The sequence below is a fragment of the Diceros bicornis genome, chromosome 28 (assembly GCF_020826845.1).
Source record: "Diceros bicornis minor isolate mBicDic1 chromosome 28, mDicBic1.mat.cur, whole genome shotgun sequence".
NCBI lineage: Eukaryota > Metazoa > Chordata > Mammalia > Perissodactyla > Rhinocerotidae > Diceros > Diceros bicornis.
Window position 1 is genome coordinate 38,221,063 of NC_080767.1, and position 18,144 is coordinate 38,239,206.

Genomic DNA, 18,144 nt, shown 5'->3' on the forward strand with positions numbered 1-18,144 from the left:
ATTCAATAAGAAAATCTCATAATTTGGATTTCTCACTAATTTATAGCAGCTTCCTTTCTAGGCCTCTCTCCCTGCCAGATTACTGGGGTGCTTCTGACCCTAATCCATAGTGCAGGAGTTGTTGACCTGGAAGGCCTTTGGGCTCTGGGATAGAATTCAGGGCTCCACATCCTTGGATGGGAAGATATTAAAACTTTATTTCACTAACCTCTGATGGAAAGTTAGTATGTCATTTTTTTAAGGATGTAGGTAACAAATCACAGTAATATTAGCAGTACTTGTGACTGTCACCAGTAGAAAGCAGATATTTTCATATCATATAACAGTGGGATTATTACTTATCACTACTTTGAAATGACAGTAGTTACCGCTGTATCTTGTTATTTAATGTATTAATAAAGAAGCTCTGTATCACAAATTAATTTTTTTTATTATTATTATTTATTTTTGCTGAGGAAGATTAGCCCTGAGCTAACATCTGTGCCAGTCTTCCTGTACTTTATATGTGGGTTGCCGCTACAGCATGGCTGACGAGTGGTGTAGGTCCGTGCCCAGGATCTGAACCCACAAACCCGGGGCCACCGAAGCGGAACACGCTGAACTTAACCACTGTGCCACTGGGTCGGCCCCACAAGTTAATTTTTAAAAAGATTTTGAGGACTATTTCAATACGGTTGTTTTCCTTTGGAGTTCTCCATACTTATTTTATGCATTTACAGACTTTATTCTGAGAGGGAATCCCTAGGCTCCACCAGAGGGTCTGAAGCACAGCGCAGAGGAAGACCCCTCAGTTGCGGCCTTGGTGTGTCAGGCTAGCCTTGGATCCCTGTGTTAGTGCTGCTTCCCTTGCTGGCATGGTCTTGTTCAGGGTCCACTTCCTTCCTAACCCCAGTGAGCTCACCCCCTCACAGCCCCTGGCCCTCAGTGTCTGTGTCCTTATAAATCAGTCTGCGGGACAGCACTTGCCTTCTTGTAGACTTGTGCTTTGAGGCCGTGTGAATTTTCATTCACTGTGTTTCTCCCACGAGGAACAGAGGCCGTGTGATGTCTCCTTGCAGCGTTACCCACCAGCTGATGCAGTGTTTTGGGGTGTTGGGAAAATGTTGTTCAGAGTGTAAAGTTAATGCCAAGGCTGTATTTAGCTAAACTTGTTTTTAAAATAATTTTAACTGCTCCAGGTGAGGGTGTAAATTACAAAATAAAGGACCGTGTAGAATATAGATAAAATGACTTTCATCAAGTTCATATTGTGGGAAATAATACTTTTCCTCTAAGCTCATATTATAAAAAGTTGTTTGAGACTCTTATAAACTGACTTGAGAATAGTCTGAGCATGATCTCATCAGTTGGAACAGAGTATGAAATAAAACACGAAGCCTTCCCTCTTTTCTGAAGAATCTGTTTTATAGATTTTTAAATTACAGAAATTCCTTGAACTAGAGGATAATAGTGAAGGGCCCACAAAGGAAATAAGAATAAAGCAACAAAGGTTTAAATAATTGAATGTGAGCAGAAGTAAAGGGGACGCTTCTTGCATCTGACTCGCCCTGCCCTCGCGCCCCTCCCCCACACTGCGCTGTCTCTGTGCTGCGGAGCTGGCGCTCTGCGCTCCGGAGGGAACCGTGACCCCGGGCACGAGCGCCAACAGGAATGTGGGAAGCTTCCCAGGGATGTTTTTCCTGGAGGTGAAGGCGCCCCTCCCCTCAGGACTGTGGAGTAGCTGGCTGCTGGAGTTCACGAGCGCTTTCCCTCTTCCTGCCTGCCGGTGGCGGGTCGGCAGCGGCAGCCCCTGGGAGTCTAGACCAGATATGCCATATCGGAGAATCTTCTGTAAACATTTTTGATCAGTGACTCGAAACTGTAAGACAGGATTATTTTTGTATAAAACGATCTTTAAACTGTACTTTAAAGACCCAAGCTATTTTCCTAGAAGACTGTCCAAACAAGTTAATCACGCACAGATCCAGTGAATTTTGTGGCATTGTTCTTACTGAGTTTTGCAACAGTTTGATATTCTCATAGTTGGAGCCATAACTTTTTGGAGGTTTGGAGGCATTTTTTTAGATATCACCATTTTTGGTGCCCAGTTGGCTAATTAATGACTTTTCCTCAGTTTTGTTGGTGAGTGGGAACCTTTTCATTAACAGTAGGGTGAAAAAACAAAAGGTTTTAAATGGAATGAGAGGCACTTTTGAAGGTACAGATTTTAAATATATTTAAAATAGGACTCAGAAAGGATGCTGCAGAAAATGCTCGCTAAAAAAAAAATGTAAGAATAATAGCAGATGCTAAAATTTCTTTCCTAAGACTTAACAATAGCCCAAGGGCCATTGGAAGAACAGAGGGGAGCTCTTTTGGGCATGTTTTTTGAATGAAGCTTTTGGGCTTCTTTAGGGGTCTGACTTCCTGATGGTGGGACTGACAGAAAGTTCATGTATTAAGCAAGGAAGATTTAAGGACGACTTTCTGCAACTTTGGCCTTGTAAGCTGTGATCATTTTTAAGGTTGACGAGCGTAGTACACTATGAAATGAAGCGAGGAACTTGGCATTTATACATTGTGAGTCAATTTTGACATCAGCCTGGACTGGGAATTGACTGGGAGGTTTTGGTGTTGGCCTGTGGCTACACTCGAGTGTCTTGATCCAGAGGCATGCATGAGCAATACTTCCCTTTGGTCTTTGGCCATTAATGTGTGGAATGGAGCAAGAACTGGAGAGGAAAATTGAGAGACTGCCTTGGATTTCCTGACGTCCTGTTGAATCAAAAAGTAGTGGGAGGCCCTTTCCTTCCTGACAGAGGCCTCATCCCCTCATATGAAATTCCCAGCATCTGCCTCCATGTTAGGGACAGTCCCTCTTTAACCCATGCTTTACATCGATAGTCACCCCGGGCAAGTATCTGCCTTCTGCCCATTCCAGGTGTTTTCCAGGCCACTTCCCCTGATTATGTAACTTTGATCAAATCCAGATGCTGCAGAACGTTTGATAGAAGAGGTCAAATGGCATTTGAGAAGAAAAGCGTTTCTGTATTCATGACTTTGGTTTAATTTCCTGTGTGGGCCTGGTCTGCCAAAGTTGTATGCTCGTGGCCATGAGGTTGGGACACTAGAGGGAAACGCACAAATACTTTTTCAGGACAACTTGAGGAGATTCCGTCCTCCCCCACTGTACTTTTTCATGTTAGATTATCAATTATATAAGTGTCAACTGACTTCTATTTGTAACAGTTTTTCTATTTTTGTAATTGTCTTCTGATTAGAAAAACAATCCACATTCATTGTGAGAAATATGCCAAAATATAGAAAAGAGTAAAGAAAATTTAAAATGTTTGTAATCCGACCACCTTGAGTTAACTACTGTTAGTGGTACTGTTAACACAGCACCCTGAGTTAACTACTGTTCACACTTTGGTGTAGTTCCTTCTGGACTTTTTTCAATTTTTATAAAATTGGGAATTGTTATGAGTATGTTCCCAAGCCATTAGATATTTTTACAAAAATATTTTTTTTGTTTTTGTTTTTTTTTGGTGAGGAAGATTGGCCCCGAGCTAACATCTGTTGCCAATCTTCCTCTTTTTGCTTGAGGAAGATTGTTGCTGAGCTGGCATCTGTGCCAGTCTTGCTCTATTTTGTATGTGGGACGCCGCTGCAGCATGGCTTGATAAGCAGTGTGTAGGTCCACGCCCAGGATCAGAACCTGCAAACCCCAGGCCACCAAAGCAGAGCACACAAACTTAACCACTACGCCGCTGGGCTAGCCGCTACAAAAATATTTTGAATGGCTTTATGAATATATTCTATTTTATGGATGGACCACAAACTAACTTATGTTGATAAATATCTTGTACTTTTCCTTTTCTGTGCAGTTATTTACAAGTCAGTGTATACAAATCATTGTGTGGATCTCTTAGGATAAGTCCTAGAGGTAGATTGAAGGATATGGAATTTTTAAAAGGCTTGGTTCATATTTCCAGTTGCCCTTCTAAAATGTTACAGCAATTTCTACACTGACTATTAGCATTGTATCATAGTGCCCATTTCATTGAAGTCTTACTCACGTTGACTGTTCGCCTCAAGAAAATGTATCTGCCGATTTGATGAAGAATTTGTATTTCTTTGATTACTAGAGAGGATTAACATGCTTTCCACATTTAGTGGTAATTTAAATTTTCTGTGAATTGCTTATTCATGGTTTTGGTCCATTTTTCCATAGTGGAGGATTTATCTTTTTCTTTTGATATGCAAGAATTCTTTTCCTTAAGAATCTTTAAAGAATCCTTTGCCTAATAGTTTTACTTAATATAATGACGATTGAAGCTCTTTTGACTTGCTTCCGCTTAACTGACTTGCTAAATTGACCAGCATGCTCCACTTCCTTCATAAAACATGCCTCCCCAGTGCCCACAGCACACAGGATAGGGCAGCCCCTAGTCCTCTGTCGTTGCCGCACAATGCTCCTGGCACCTGAGTCATGGCCACACCAAAAGCCAGTTTTGTTTCTTTCCACATCTCTTTATTTCAGATATACTTGTTTCAATTACTTGGATTTCACTGATTTCATATTAACCAAGTGTGAAAAGATAATTGTTTCTATGAAAATTAAGATAACTGCTTTAGACAGACTCAGTAAAAGCAGGTAACTTTTTAAAAATTGCTACTGGACTAGTGTGAGTGAGACAGCTATAACCAGTGGGAAAGGATTGTACTGGGATTGCATAGCAAGTTCTCCCTTCACCTGCAGGAAATTGGAGCTGGAGGTGAGATGATGCATTATAGATAGGACTTACGGAAGAAGACAACATCCAACTCCAGTCGCATGCCCACACTCTAAAGGACAGTCCTTGGCCCTGTGGTCAAGGCTAGCAAACCAGCGTACATTCGGGTAGGGGATCACATATTTTAATGAAAAAAAATTCCCCGCTTTAACTCGCTTTTTTGGGGTTAACTGATCAATTCCTGATCACGATGGTGCTAAATGTACTTTTAGAGCCAAGGTAAATACTCAGAGAATGGGGCCTAACTCATCACTAAGCCTTTTCCACATTCTAGGAAATGGTAGTGTTACAAGACCCTTGTCTTTGAAATTATCTTTGCCCTAATGATTCATAAGATGAAATTACCAAGCATAGTAATGATGTAATTTGGGATTTACTCTTTTAGAAAAACAATTGTTGAAGGTTTATTTCAGTCAGTTGTACAAAAGCTAGAACCTTCATTATTTTTCTTCTATTGGTTTATTCCAGAGAGATATTTTAAAGAATGTCTGTCTCTGAAAGTTCTCGAGTCGTGTTTCTGGAAGTTCAGCCTGGTCCCTCAGGTGTCTTAGGTGCCACCAGTGTTGTTTTTTTTTTGAAGTGAATACTGCAGAACCAGGCCTGTTCCTGAGATGGGTGTTATTGCCCAAGAGAAGATGTTTGAGGGTCCACTAAATCCAAGAAGAGGGAAAATTAAAACAGCATTGTTTTGTTACCATTTGTGTTTGGCTTAAGCATATGGTAGATCCTTCCATTCTTTTCAAATTAGAATGCCCCCTCCTTTTTCTAAGTTTGATTTCTTATTGTAGTTTCCTTAAATGAGTATTTGAATTTCACTCCATAATATCCTACAACTGTTAAGATCTACTTGGAGTAGATTTGCTGGTTTGAAAGAACCCTTGTGCATATTGTCATTTTCACAGAGAAATTCTAGAGAGTTTGAGCAAAGTGCAAGAAAAAAGAAAGACAAGAAACTTTAGGAAAAAGTAATGAACAGTTTGACCCTGCAGTGAATACTAGTTGCACATTCCTAATATAAGAGGTGTTGATTGGTAAAGGGAGGAAAGCTGGAAGGAAGGGTAGGACGTTCATATCCTCAGCTTGTGAAGTAAATGGTTGAGAGATACTGCCTCTAGGTGGGAGAACAAGAAATAAAGGTGTAAGTCTGTTCCTGAAAATACAAAGGGCACCGTAGAGGACGGCACAGGAGAGATGGGGCGGGGGAGCAGGAGTTATTGTGAGATCGCTTCTATTTAGGGAGGTGGAGGTGATCACCAAAAAACAGCAATCGCCTCTGGGTGTAGGAAGAGTGGGATAGAAAATATCTGTCTTTCGTTATGAGCCCTTCTGTCCTATTTGGTTTTTAAATTATGTGCATGTATTAACTTTGATACATTTAACATCTGTCCTATTTGGTTTTTAAATTATGTGCATGTATTAACTTTGATACATTTAACAATGTTTTTTTTTTTTAATTTTATTTATTTTTCCCCCAAAGCCCCAGTAGATAGTTGTATGTCATAGCTGCACATCCTTCTAGTTGCTGCATGTGGGACACGGCCCCAGCATGGCCAGAGAAGCGGTGCGTCGGTGCGCACCCGGGATCCGAACCCGGGCAGTCAGCAGCGGAGCGTGCGCACTCAACCGCCAAGCCACGGGGCCGGCCCTTAACAATGTTTTAAAGCGAGAAACTTTCGCTCCATATTATAACGTAAGCAATGGCAAAGACACGAGGATGGATTCTTTCCGTCTCTAACTGAATTCATTTTGAATTAATGAATTTAAAAAGCTTAAACTATTTGAGAATAGTTGTTACCACCTTGGAACGAAAATACTTAGTGTTTTTCACAAGATTTGGGAAAGGAAGAGTCCATTTTTTTTACCACCTTTCTTACTAATACATAGTGTGTACAGATGTTAAGAATTGAAATAAATTAGGGATGAGGAATGTACAATGTTGAGAACACAGACTTTTTTTTTGCTCCTGAGAATAAAACTAATTTTTTCCCAATTCTTCCTCCTGTTTCTTTCTTCTGTTTCCCTTTTTCTCTTCCAGAAGCACTGCAGAGGCCAGTAGCATCTGACTTCGAGCCCCAGGGTCTCAGTGAAGCAGCTCGTTGGAACTCCAAGGAAAACCTCCTCGCTGGTCCCAGTGAGAATGACCCCAACCTCTTTGTTGCACTGTATGATTTTGTGGCCAGTGGGGACAACACTCTAAGCATAACTAAAGGTAAAAGGGCTGTGGGCAGCTGCTGGTGGTTGCAAGAGACAGAAATCAGGGGAAACTGGCCTCACTGGCCTCCCCTTTGCTGATTGAAAGAGCTGCTTTAAAGTTTGGAATGCAGAGACATCCAAAAAAATAATATCATCTTTACAGGAGAGTCACTTTTCCTTACGGAGAAGAGTTCCTGTACAGTAGTCCTTAGCAAAAACAGTCCCTATTTCGTACTGAAAGACACCTGGACCAAACTCTGAAAACACTTTTTTTTTTTTTAAGAAAAGGCAGTTTTTTCCCTAAAAAGCTTCCTTATATTAGCATCAGAGCACTTGAGTGAACATAATAGATTTATAAAAACAGGCTATGTGTTTATCTGTATATTCAACATGAACAGGAAGCTTTATATATAAACATGTACTCATATACTTATAAATGCATATATTTATGTGGACTTGTTGAACTGAAGGTAGGTGTTTAGGAATTTGGAGATTTTTAGTAATAATACAAGAATAAAGGAGAATGAATGAAGCTAGCCTTTAAAGCTGATATGGCTGATTTGATTCTTTTCTTCTAAGGTGAAAAGCTCCGGGTCTTAGGCTACAATCACAATGGGGAATGGTGTGAGGCCCAAACCAAAAATGGCCAAGGGTGGGTCCCAAGCAACTACATCACACCAGTCAACAGTCTGGAGAAACATTCCTGGTACCATGGGCCTGTGTCCCGCAATGCCGCCGAGTACCTGCTGAGCAGCGGAATCAACGGCAGCTTCTTGGTGCGGGAGAGCGAGAGCAGTCCTGGCCAGAGGTCCATCTCGCTGAGATATGAAGGGAGGGTGTACCACTACAGGATCAACACTGCTTCTGATGGCAAGGTACGGGACCCCAGAGAAGGGAACCCAGTCAGGGAGGCTGGTGGGCCAGGGGGCTGGGTTGATAAGTTGTTGCAACAAAGCTCAACCAAGATGTTTGAAGAAGCTTTCAAGTAAACAGCAGGCATCTTTCCGTTAGCCTTATGAAAGACCTGTTGAGGACCGATCGTGTGATATAACAAATCCGCAGGCTGGTGTGGTTCTCTAATTGTCTTGCTGGGGTTTTGCTGTTAGCAGTTTCTTAAGATAAATGGAATATCTGTTGGATTTTGGACATACTTCTTACATTAAAGACTCTTCCCTTTAAAAAATTTCTTACTGTGATAGTAATTCATCCTCAATGAGAAAAATTCAAAGTGAAAGACCACCTTAATAGCACCTTCTCAAAATAAGTCTGGTACATGACCTTCTTCCTATGGATAAAATCATATTTGTGTGTGTGTATAACACAGTTTTTAAACAAAAATGGAATCACGGTTCCCATATACCCATAGATTCCCAGACCCAAATTATAGTTTTGTAAAGGAGCTGATATATATGGTTTTGTGAGCTTCATATAAATGGTCCTTAAGAGTCCATAAATGAAAGCAGGGAATTAACCTTTATGGAATTCCAACTGTTTGCTGGGGCATTTTCCAATCTTCATCTCATTTAAACCGTACCTCGGTCCTCAGGACAGATATTGCTATAATCTGCATTTTTACATTCAGGAAGCGGAGGCTTAGCAGGATGAAATTTCTTGCCCAAGATCAGATAGTGAGTAATTGATGCAACTAGGCTTGGATTCCACTGTCCGCTCTACTGCACCATGCTGTCATTGAGGGTGTAGGTAGGTGGATTGTTGGGGTGGGTACAGATGGCATATGTATTTTGTAATAGTATGTAATGCATGCACATGGTTTAAAAAAAGAAAAAAATGAATTACAGTGAAGAGTAGTTCTGTCTCCTAATTCAGTTCCCCTGCCCAGAGGCAACCACTGCAACCAGTTTCTTCCAGAGTTAACTCAGTGTACATATGTTAATATTTTTAAAGAAACACAAATGATGCATACCTCACACTGCTCTGCATCTTCCTTTTCCCACCTAGTAGTATATTTTGGAGATTGTTTTACAGCAGCGTGTTTAGAGCTGCCTCATTCTTGTGAATGACTGCATAGTGTGGATGGACCATCATTTATTTAAGCAGTTTCCTGCTGGTCGACTTTTAGATTGTTTCCAGTCTTTTGCCATTATAAATAATGCTGTTATGAGGTGGCTTTCAAACCTTTTAAAAAAGATCTGGGCCCACTGTAAAAAAAAAACATTTACATCACCACCCAGTACTCACACTGGTAACAAAAGATTCATGAAACCCTGCTTACCCTAATTATATGTAATGCCCTCTGATACTTTATATTCCTTTCTGTTTCAATTTTTATAAATTCTGGTCCTAATCCACTAAATTTATTTCGCAGACCCACTAGTGGGTCATGACCTGCAGTCTGGAAATAGACTGCACGTATTTCTTTGTGTACAAGTGTATGCAAGATAAGTTGCTAGAACTGATTGAAGGTTATGTGCATTTAAAATCTGTGTAGATAGTGCCACATTACCTTCTGTAGAAATTGTACAAATGTATTTTCTTACCAGCAGTGTATGAGGGTGCACATGTCCCTTCACCCTCATCAACAGTGTATTATCGGACTTGTAGAAACATCTCTCTCACTGATTGGTAAAGATGGTATCTCGTTATGTCTAATTTGCATGTGTCGTGTTTTGAGTGATCCCGATGCCATTTACTAAATCCATCTTTTCCTACATATTTGAAATATATCAAATTTGCATATGTATTTAGGTCTGTTGATCTACTCTCTGTTCCCTTCCATTGGTCGGTATGTTCATGGGCCAATACCAGACTTTTAATTGTTATAGCTTTATAATATGTTTCAATATCTGGTAGGGCTAGTCCCCTCCTCTTAATCTTTTTAACATCTTTATGGCCATCTTCACACATTCATTTGTACCATATGAATGCACATATATTTCTTTTTTAATGTTCTTATCTGTTGTGTTTTTCACGTCTCAAAGTCTTCTGGCTAAAATCCCCATCGCCAAAATCTGATGCTTTCCCTCATTGCAGATGTCTTGATACCAGCACTGTAGTTTGTGTGACAGACCGCATGGTCTGTTGTTGATGTGTGAGTAGAGATCAGCATTATCAGCTTGCTTTTCGGGTCATTGTTCTCATCCCAGATGTGGAGCTAGGTCCTTCCATTCTGCAGGATGTGTTCCAGGGTGGTGGCCCTTTGAAGCCTTGCCTTCAGACCACGAGGGTGCCGTTTTAGCGAGTGAGAACAGTGCAGTGCACCGCCCAGGAGGGACGTGCTGTCCTGGAGCTGACAGCTTGCTTCTCATCTGTGCTGGTTATCCAGGGCAAGCCATGCAGCACCACGGGAATCAGTTGAGATTTGTGCTGAACAGGATAATGGTTTCTTTTCCCTGGAGTTGTTTAATCAGCATCCTTGGAAGAGATGCAGGCAGCCATGATCTAGTTTGACAGCTCATTAGCTGGGGGTTGGTCTGAAATGCTCCTCAAGGGGAGAGAGGAAGGCCTACACATGGGATACGTGATTTGCAGAATTTGAGAGTCATCCGACTAGGAAGTCAGGCCTCTGTCTAAAAGCTGTGTGTGCCGGGGGTTCCTGTCATTCCGGGTGGGGCACAGGGAACCCATTGGACCAGGCAGTATCCACCACTGGGGGACTCATCAAAGAGTCCTAGGCCTCTGGCCCTCTTCCCTCTCCCTGCCAAAGACTCTCCCTTCAGCTGTCCAAACACCTGGAGGCCTTGGCTCATGGGCTCATCAGGCCGACCATCTGCAGAGGCTCCTCTGGGGGCCACGCTTGAGGGGACTGTGTTGGGTGGGATCATAATCCTGTATTGAGTGGAACAACGTCAGAATGGGGAGATAGTACAGCGACACATGAGACAGTGTGGCTCGGCATTGAACAAGCTGCTCACGTAGCAGAGCCTAGATGCAATCCTCTTTGGATTTCTAAGGGGAAAATTTAAGGTTGGTACGAGGGATAGGCTGAGGTTGAGTAAGTTTAATTCTTATTTTCAAATTAGCTAATCCTTAGAAAACAACTGAATTTAGAAGATTCTTCTCTAAGGCCCAAAGGATTTCTTTCTGCCTCCACCCTCTTGGCTCTGGTTTACTTCTCTCTTCATTTTCGTGAACTTTCAGCAGCAGTTGCGGCTGGTCAGTTAGCCCAGGGCCACCCGCTCAGGGCCCAGAGCCCAGGACTCTGGGAGTGTCGAGCTGGACTCTTGAAAGGGCCATACCAAACTGAGCCATTGCTGTTTCCAAGGAGTCTTGACAGTCTTAAAAATCTTCAAGGGGCCAGCCCGGTGGCATAGTGGTTAAGTTCACATGCTCTGCTTCCGCAGCCCAGGGTTTGCGGGTTCAGATCCCGGGAACAGACCTACACACCGCTCATCAAGCCTTGCTGTGGCAGCGACCTACATACAAAATAGAGGAGGACTGGCAACAGATGTTAGCTTAGGGCCAATCTTCCTCACCAGAAAAAAAAAGTCTTCAAGTACCCTAGGATTTGATTGTCATTCTTCCATGCTTTCTCAAAGTTTGTAATCCGCTGCCAACACAGAGAAATTAAAGACTGATTTTCCTCCACCACCCGCAGCCTCAGTCATTCTTAGTTGTTCTGATTATTTGTGTCTGTACCCTGTTTACTTTCATGGGATGCCACTGTCAAGTTCCACAATCCTCGTAGCCCTTGATAGAGTCTTTCCTTTTCTTCAAAGAGGTGCCCAGTTGACATTTATTTTCATGGTCTGCTGAAGTGACAGTTTCAGGTTGACAGGAATGGAATTTGGGCTTAAAGCTTTAGCAGAAGTGGCAAGATGGGCCAACTATATATAACCTCTTGAATTTTTGAGATTTACCCACCCTGACAGTGGCTCAGCAGGTGCAGGCATCCCCATGAAAAGCCTGCTAACACGTGGCTGACCTTCCCTGTCGAGAAGACTGGGAGCATTATTAAGTACTGTTAGTTATTAAGGACCACCTTTGTACTGGTATGTGAGAAGCTCTCAGGGGAACAGTGCTTCCTGGCAGAGCAGCCTGTAGATGGTACGTCCAAGATGGGACTCCAGGGTCTGAGGCAGCCAAAGCGTGCCCAGGTCTTCAGCTCGGATAAGCCCGTGAGTCTGGCTGTCAGGAGGATAGCGGTTTCTGGTGAGTTTCTCCGACAAGTCCTATCTTTCAGGCTCCTGCATGATTAGGAAGAGGCCTGGCCTTGGCTCAGCACCCAGAGTGTTTATGTAACCACGTACATAGCAGAATGACATGCCATTCATAATGCTGATTTCACTTTCTTCTCTGAACATGCCACGAATTCCTGATGAAGATTACCCAGTTCGCTAACAAAATGCGGCTCAAAAACTAGAACTAATCAGAAGGAAGCCACCAGACTTGACTGTTAGAAGATGGCTGTGCAGTGCATTTAAGGGAGAATAGTTTTAATATTTAATGTGTCGGTATGTAAATTTTATGTTGAAAGATCAATTAAGTCACAGAGTCTGTAAATTTAATTATTGAAAAGGATAAAGTTTTTCCATTCAGTGTAACCTCCCATAACTCTGAAATCTCTAACAAAGGAGCTTGTGAGGGAATCAGATGAGACCAAGAACAAATTCTGCATAAACTGGGGCTTAGGGGAGCCATTAGCAGTGTGTTGGATTGAAGGAATGGTATGTTGGTTGAAGGAACTGGATCTGCAGGCTGGGGAGCACTCCTTTCAAGCTGACAGGGAGAAGTAGGTAATGAGCCTTGCTCCCAGGAGACCTGCCACAGGAGCCCAGCGAGTGAGACGGGCTCTTTTGCCCCGCACTATGCCAGTGATTTCCACGGTGGGAGGGGTGCTCTGATTCCAGGGGGGCCTTCTTAGAATGGCTTTTCTCTCTTCTCTGCACTCCTTGGTTGGGAAAACACCATCAGCTGCGCTAACCCAAGAGAAGAAGGCTTAGAGCATTTGCAACCTGCAGTGAAGTAATTGGACAACTGACAGACTTGTCCAGAGAGGAAGGTGGGGATTAGGAGCTGTCCTCACGTCCCACTCGGCATTCCTTATGAACTGCACTTGTATCGGTGACTAACGCTGACCAGGGTACTGTGTACGTCAGTGTGGACATGAAGCTGAGGGCAGGCTCAGCAGTGCCAACTTCCGCCCCTTACCCCTGCAGCACTCGTGTGCACACATTCAGGGGCCTGAGCGTGACTCAGAGCATATCCCTAGAGCGGCTCACTTAGAGGTTTCTCCTCAGTGCCCTGAAGTGTACAAGTGGGGCCTCCCGGTGGGCGGCCTCGTCACCCTGAAAGGGCCTGCCATTCAGAGGCACTATCTTGCAGAGGGATAAGTTCCCCAGAGCTGTGGAGTCTTTCTGGACAATTCTTGAGTTGCTGAGAATTTTATTTTAGTAGGATTGCTACCAACAGATTGTAAATTATAAACCTCTAAGCCAAAGTTTGCCACTGGCTTGCCTGAGTTTTAAAAATTCATTTATATCATCCCCCTAAACAACAAAAAAAGAAAGAAAATCTCCTTGTTAACGAATCCTGTTTACCCTCTTAAGGGTTGTAGATAGGATCAATTGTGTATTTGTTACTATTTCCTTCCTTTAAAATATTTTGATTATCGGGCCGGCCCCGCGGCTTAGCGGTTAAGTGCGCACGCTCTGCTGCTGGCGGCCCGGGTTCAGATCCCGGGCGCGCACCAACATGCTGCTTCTCCGACCATGCTGAGGCCGTGTCCCAAGTACAGCAACTGGAAGGAGGTGCAGCTATGACATACAACCATCTACTGGGGCTTTGGGGGAGAAATAAATAAATAAATAAAATTATTAAAAAAAAATATTTTGATTATCTAATGTTACAAACACATAGGAAGTAATGGAGCCTACCATAACCAACAGCCAAGGTCTTGGCCCTGCCATGTGTGCTTCAGGCTTTTTCTTCCCTTTTCTTTTTTTAAATAATAAGATATTACAGCTACAGCTGACTGATCCTGTTCCTTTTTCTCCCTCCTGCCCCAGGCATCTCCGCTGTCCATCTGTATTCCTTCTTCCCACATCTTTGCAGTTTGGGCAAGTTTTATGAACGCCTAGTCGTGATTTTAAGTATCCTTTCCACCTTCAGTGATCGTTGGCTGCCCTTCGTGAGCCAGTAGATTCAGTCACATGCCTGGAGCCCAGATGTACTATGTGGATTTTAATGTGGAATTATTTTTGCAAAGGAAGCATTCCCTCACCACATCACTGAAGCAAACAAAAAAGAGAGGAGAAAAAAGACAGCTGGCACCCGCCACATTGTTGCTTTCTGTCAGCCTGCTCCTTTCCCTTCCTCCCCCTCCCCGTTGTGTCCAGACAAGAACTCCTCGTGGAGGGGTTTCCTGCACAGGTTCTCACCACTGTGGATCTCAGAGAGAGACTCGCGTGCACTTGGGTCTGAAATCCCCTCTCCTTTCCCTGGGGTGGGAAAGGCTCTGTGGCCTGGTGCAGCCTTCCCAGCCCCGCTCTGTTCCTGGAGAGTGCTGACGGGTGACGGGCGCGTCCCTCATGGGCACACTGCTGTGATTTGCACATCTTGGCCTCTGATGCTTCTTTCTTACTCATGGAAATCGAGAGAGTAGGAATGAGAAGGAGATTTATGTTTTGTTTGGTGACTTTTATCTCTGATCGCTGTTTAGTTCTAGATAATTATATAATTATAAGTATTAGGCAATAAGCATAATTATAAAAAATTATCTTCTTTTCCAATCAGCAAATACCCATTAAGTTCTACTCTTCATTAATTTAATCAACAACTATTTATTGAGTACGTGTTATATGCTCATTTCTTGTTCTCGGCGTTGGGGATACAGAATAAAAACAGAGCGCTTAGAGCTCTGTTCTCGTGAAGCCGATGTTCTAGTAGGTGGAGAAAGATAATAATCAAGCAAATAAACAGGGAATTGTCAGCAGTTAGTGGTGAGTACAATGCAGAGAAGTAAGACAGGCTGTGATGACAGTGCTGGGTGACGACTTTAGATGGGGTGGTCAGGGAACACTTCGTGGATGTTTGCACTGGGCTCGGAAAGGTAAGAGAGACCCCGGTAAAGGATTTCAGGCAGAGAGAGCAGCAGACGCAAAGGCCCTGGGGCATTTTATTGTATCTTTCTGCTTTAGCAAGTAAATTATAGCACATTTAGAGAAATGCAATGTAAGTGATTTTCTAAACACTCGGTCCTGTGTGGAGAGTCGTTTGTCTGAGGTTTTGCTGTGCATTAAATTAAGGCTCAGCAAAGCTGGATTATCAGAGCTGTGTGAGTTTGTGTCTGCTCTGTGGGCTGAAGTTGTCCCTGTTTCCTCAGCTCTACGTCTCCTCAGAGAGCCGCTTCAACACTTTGGCCGAGTTGGTTCATCATCACTCAACTGTGGCGGACGGGCTCATTACCACTCTGCATTATCCAGCCCCCAAGCGCAACAAGCCCACCATCTACGGCGTGTCCCCCAACTACGACAAGTGGGAGATGGAGCGCACGGACATCACCATGAAACACAAGCTGGGAGGAGGCCAGTACGGGGAGGTGTACGAAGGCGTGTGGAAGAAGTACAGCCTGACGGTGGCCGTGAAGACCTTGAAGGTAGGCCCAGGACCGCCTGGTCGAGTGGCCAGTTGGAACCACTGCTGCTCTCGGCACCTCAGTTAAGCGTGGTTCGTGGTGTGCAGTGATGCTCCTTTCCAGGGAGCCCACCTCCTGCACTCGGGTCCGGGGGAGATCGGTGCCGAGGAGTTGACTCTTCAGTCTCATGTCATCTGTGTTCTTTGTGTGGTTGAATCATTCTCATAATCTCAGTGTGCTTCCACATATGGTGAGAGCTGAGAAGGGCTGCAGTTTTTTGGTGTAAAAAGATTAGTCATTTGGAGAAGCTTTCTCATTCTATGGCAAGATTCTTTTAAAGCCGTGGGTTTCCGTTCTCTTCGTGCGGCCTTTGGATTACTTCCTATTGAGAGTTAAGAGAAGGAGGAAGAAAAAAACTCTCTGAGTTTTGAGAGAAGGAGATTTAACCAAAATGTGCTTGACTCTTCTGTGGATTTTCGTTGGCGCATTTGAAAGGCAAGTGCGTTGGGTGTTCTAGCAGATTCCAATTCTCTGTATCGTGTGTCTAGACTTCTGGACATAGAAGTGTGGAACTGCCTCCATTAGAAAGGCATTAAGGAAACACAAAGGCTTCTTCCTAACTCCGATTCCGTCCTTTCCTTCTTGTGAACTGTGACTTTCACCCTCTCACTAATGCGTGGCGTTTGGAGTTTCCAGGCGGTTTGGGGTTTTTTTGGAGTTCTTTGAAATTGTTAGGATGCCGAGGGAAGAAAGTTTTAACTTGCAGCCCTCTGCCTTCTCCAAGGCAGTGGAGATGCCTTGGAGAGTTGTGATCCGTGCTTTCACAACTATGGCAAGAGTGTCCCCTAGTGTTGACTTGCATTATTTTCACTTAAGTGAACTCCAATTACATTGACCTGTGTGCAGAAGTTGAGAGAGGGAGCCCTTTTTAGTAGCTATTAGAAAAGAAAAAGAACTGAAACACCCACCGCTGGGAAAAATGGACCCAAGTGTGTGCACTTTTCCCAAAAGTCAGTTCGGTGCACAGTTGAGACTGATGCAGCCAAACGCTTGCCTTTTAGGGACTCTTACTTCCCTGACGCGTTCGCTCAAAGGCACAGTAAAATGGAAATTAAGATTTCTGGCTGATGTAAAGTGACACTGTGGAGAAAAATCACATTCTTTAGTCCTAGAAACCAAAGATGGCTTCCTGGCACTCATATCGAATGTGTGCCCTTAGGTCAGTCCTTGGGGCAGGACTGACACTTGGGGATGGGAAAGGGGGTGCCATGGTTTGGGGTCACCTTGAGGACTCTTGGATATTTTCCAGATAGGATTTTTTATTATTTATTTATTTATTTATTTTTCTTTGGTGAGGAAGATTAGCCCTAAGCTAACATCTGTTTCCAATCCTCCTCTTTTTGCTGAGGAAGATTGGCCCTGAGCTAACATCCATGTCCATCTTCCTCTACTTTATACGTGGGACGCCTGCCACAGCATGGCTTGATAAGTGGTGCGTAGGTCCACGCCTGGGATCCGAACCTGCAAACCCCCGGCTGCCAAAGCAGAGGGCATGAACTTCACCACTGTGCCACCAGGCCAGCTCGTGATAGGATTTTTTAAAAATTTAATAAACATTTTTCGAATTCCTCACTTCTATTTGCCAGACCATGGGCAAAAACGTTGGAATTGTGAAAATGAATGTGAGTTCTTCACCTCAGGCTAGTTTAGGTAATTAGAATAGTCTAGTTAGTAGGAGAAGTCTAGGTAGTAGGAGAAATAGACAAGTATAACAGTAATTGCAGTGCAGTGTGATAAGGGCCGCATTAGAGGCACGAGTTTGGAGCTGTGGCACCACATGGGAACGAGAGGAGGGACTGGTGAGCTCTGCTTGGCAGGGAGAAAGCATGAAAGGAATTGTGAGCAGGGCCGTAGTGGAGGAGTAGGAGTTGGCTGAGGGAGAGAGAGGTGGGGGTCAAAGAACGCTTGAACCTGGCTAAGGAGCTGGGGTGTCATTCTGGAGGCAGTGGGACTCATCGAAGGGTTTGATGCACAGGAATAAGGTGATTGGATTTGCGTTTCACGAAGATGGCTACATTGGCGAGCCCTGGAAAGAACCAAACAGCCGTTGCCCCGCCTCCCACAGACCAGGCGAGAGCAGGGAGGCGTCTCCCCCCTTCTCTGGGGCACATGACTGATGGCCAGCCCCAGAGAAACCAGGCCTTGATCAGCTTGGGAAACTGTTTACGGCCCAGGCATTTGCCAGGATTTGCAAAAACGAAACAAGGAAGAGTAAAAGCACAAAATACACTAGATTTCAGTCCAGGAAGGGCTTCTTTGAAAACTTCAAAAGGAGAGAGAGTTTGCACAACTTGAAATGTGGGAGGAACCCAGTCCAGTAGCTGATGCTGTGGCATTGTTTCCTAAACAACTGACGAAGAGGATTCCAGAGGAGGGACCTCCTGGAGCTCGCGGGTGGCGGGATGGGGTGGTTTTCTTATACCAATGAATCAGGATTATCTGGAAGTGGGTGCTTTTTAGAATATACTTCTCTAATGATATATTATTAAACTCTTATACTTGTTTTTTTTTTTTTTTGGTGAGGAAGATCAGCCCTGAGCTAACATCTGCCATCCTCCTCTTTTTGCTGAGGAAGATTGGCCC

At 43.8% G+C, this 18,144-nt stretch overlaps 1 protein-coding gene across 2 annotated transcripts in view; it reads left to right on the forward strand.

Moving 5' to 3' along the window:
* Positions 1–18,144, forward strand: part of ABL1 (ABL proto-oncogene 1, non-receptor tyrosine kinase) — a 139,830-nt gene that overhangs the window by 101,555 nt on the left and 20,131 nt on the right. For both annotated transcript variants that reach the window (XM_058524304.1, XM_058524306.1), the window contains exons 2-4: positions 6,811–6,984; positions 7,548–7,843; positions 15,250–15,522. In XM_058524304.1, the coding sequence (XP_058380287.1) occupies positions 6,811–6,984; positions 7,548–7,843; positions 15,250–15,522 (743 nt within the window). The remainder of the gene's footprint in view (positions 1–6,810; positions 6,985–7,547; positions 7,844–15,249; positions 15,523–18,144) is intronic.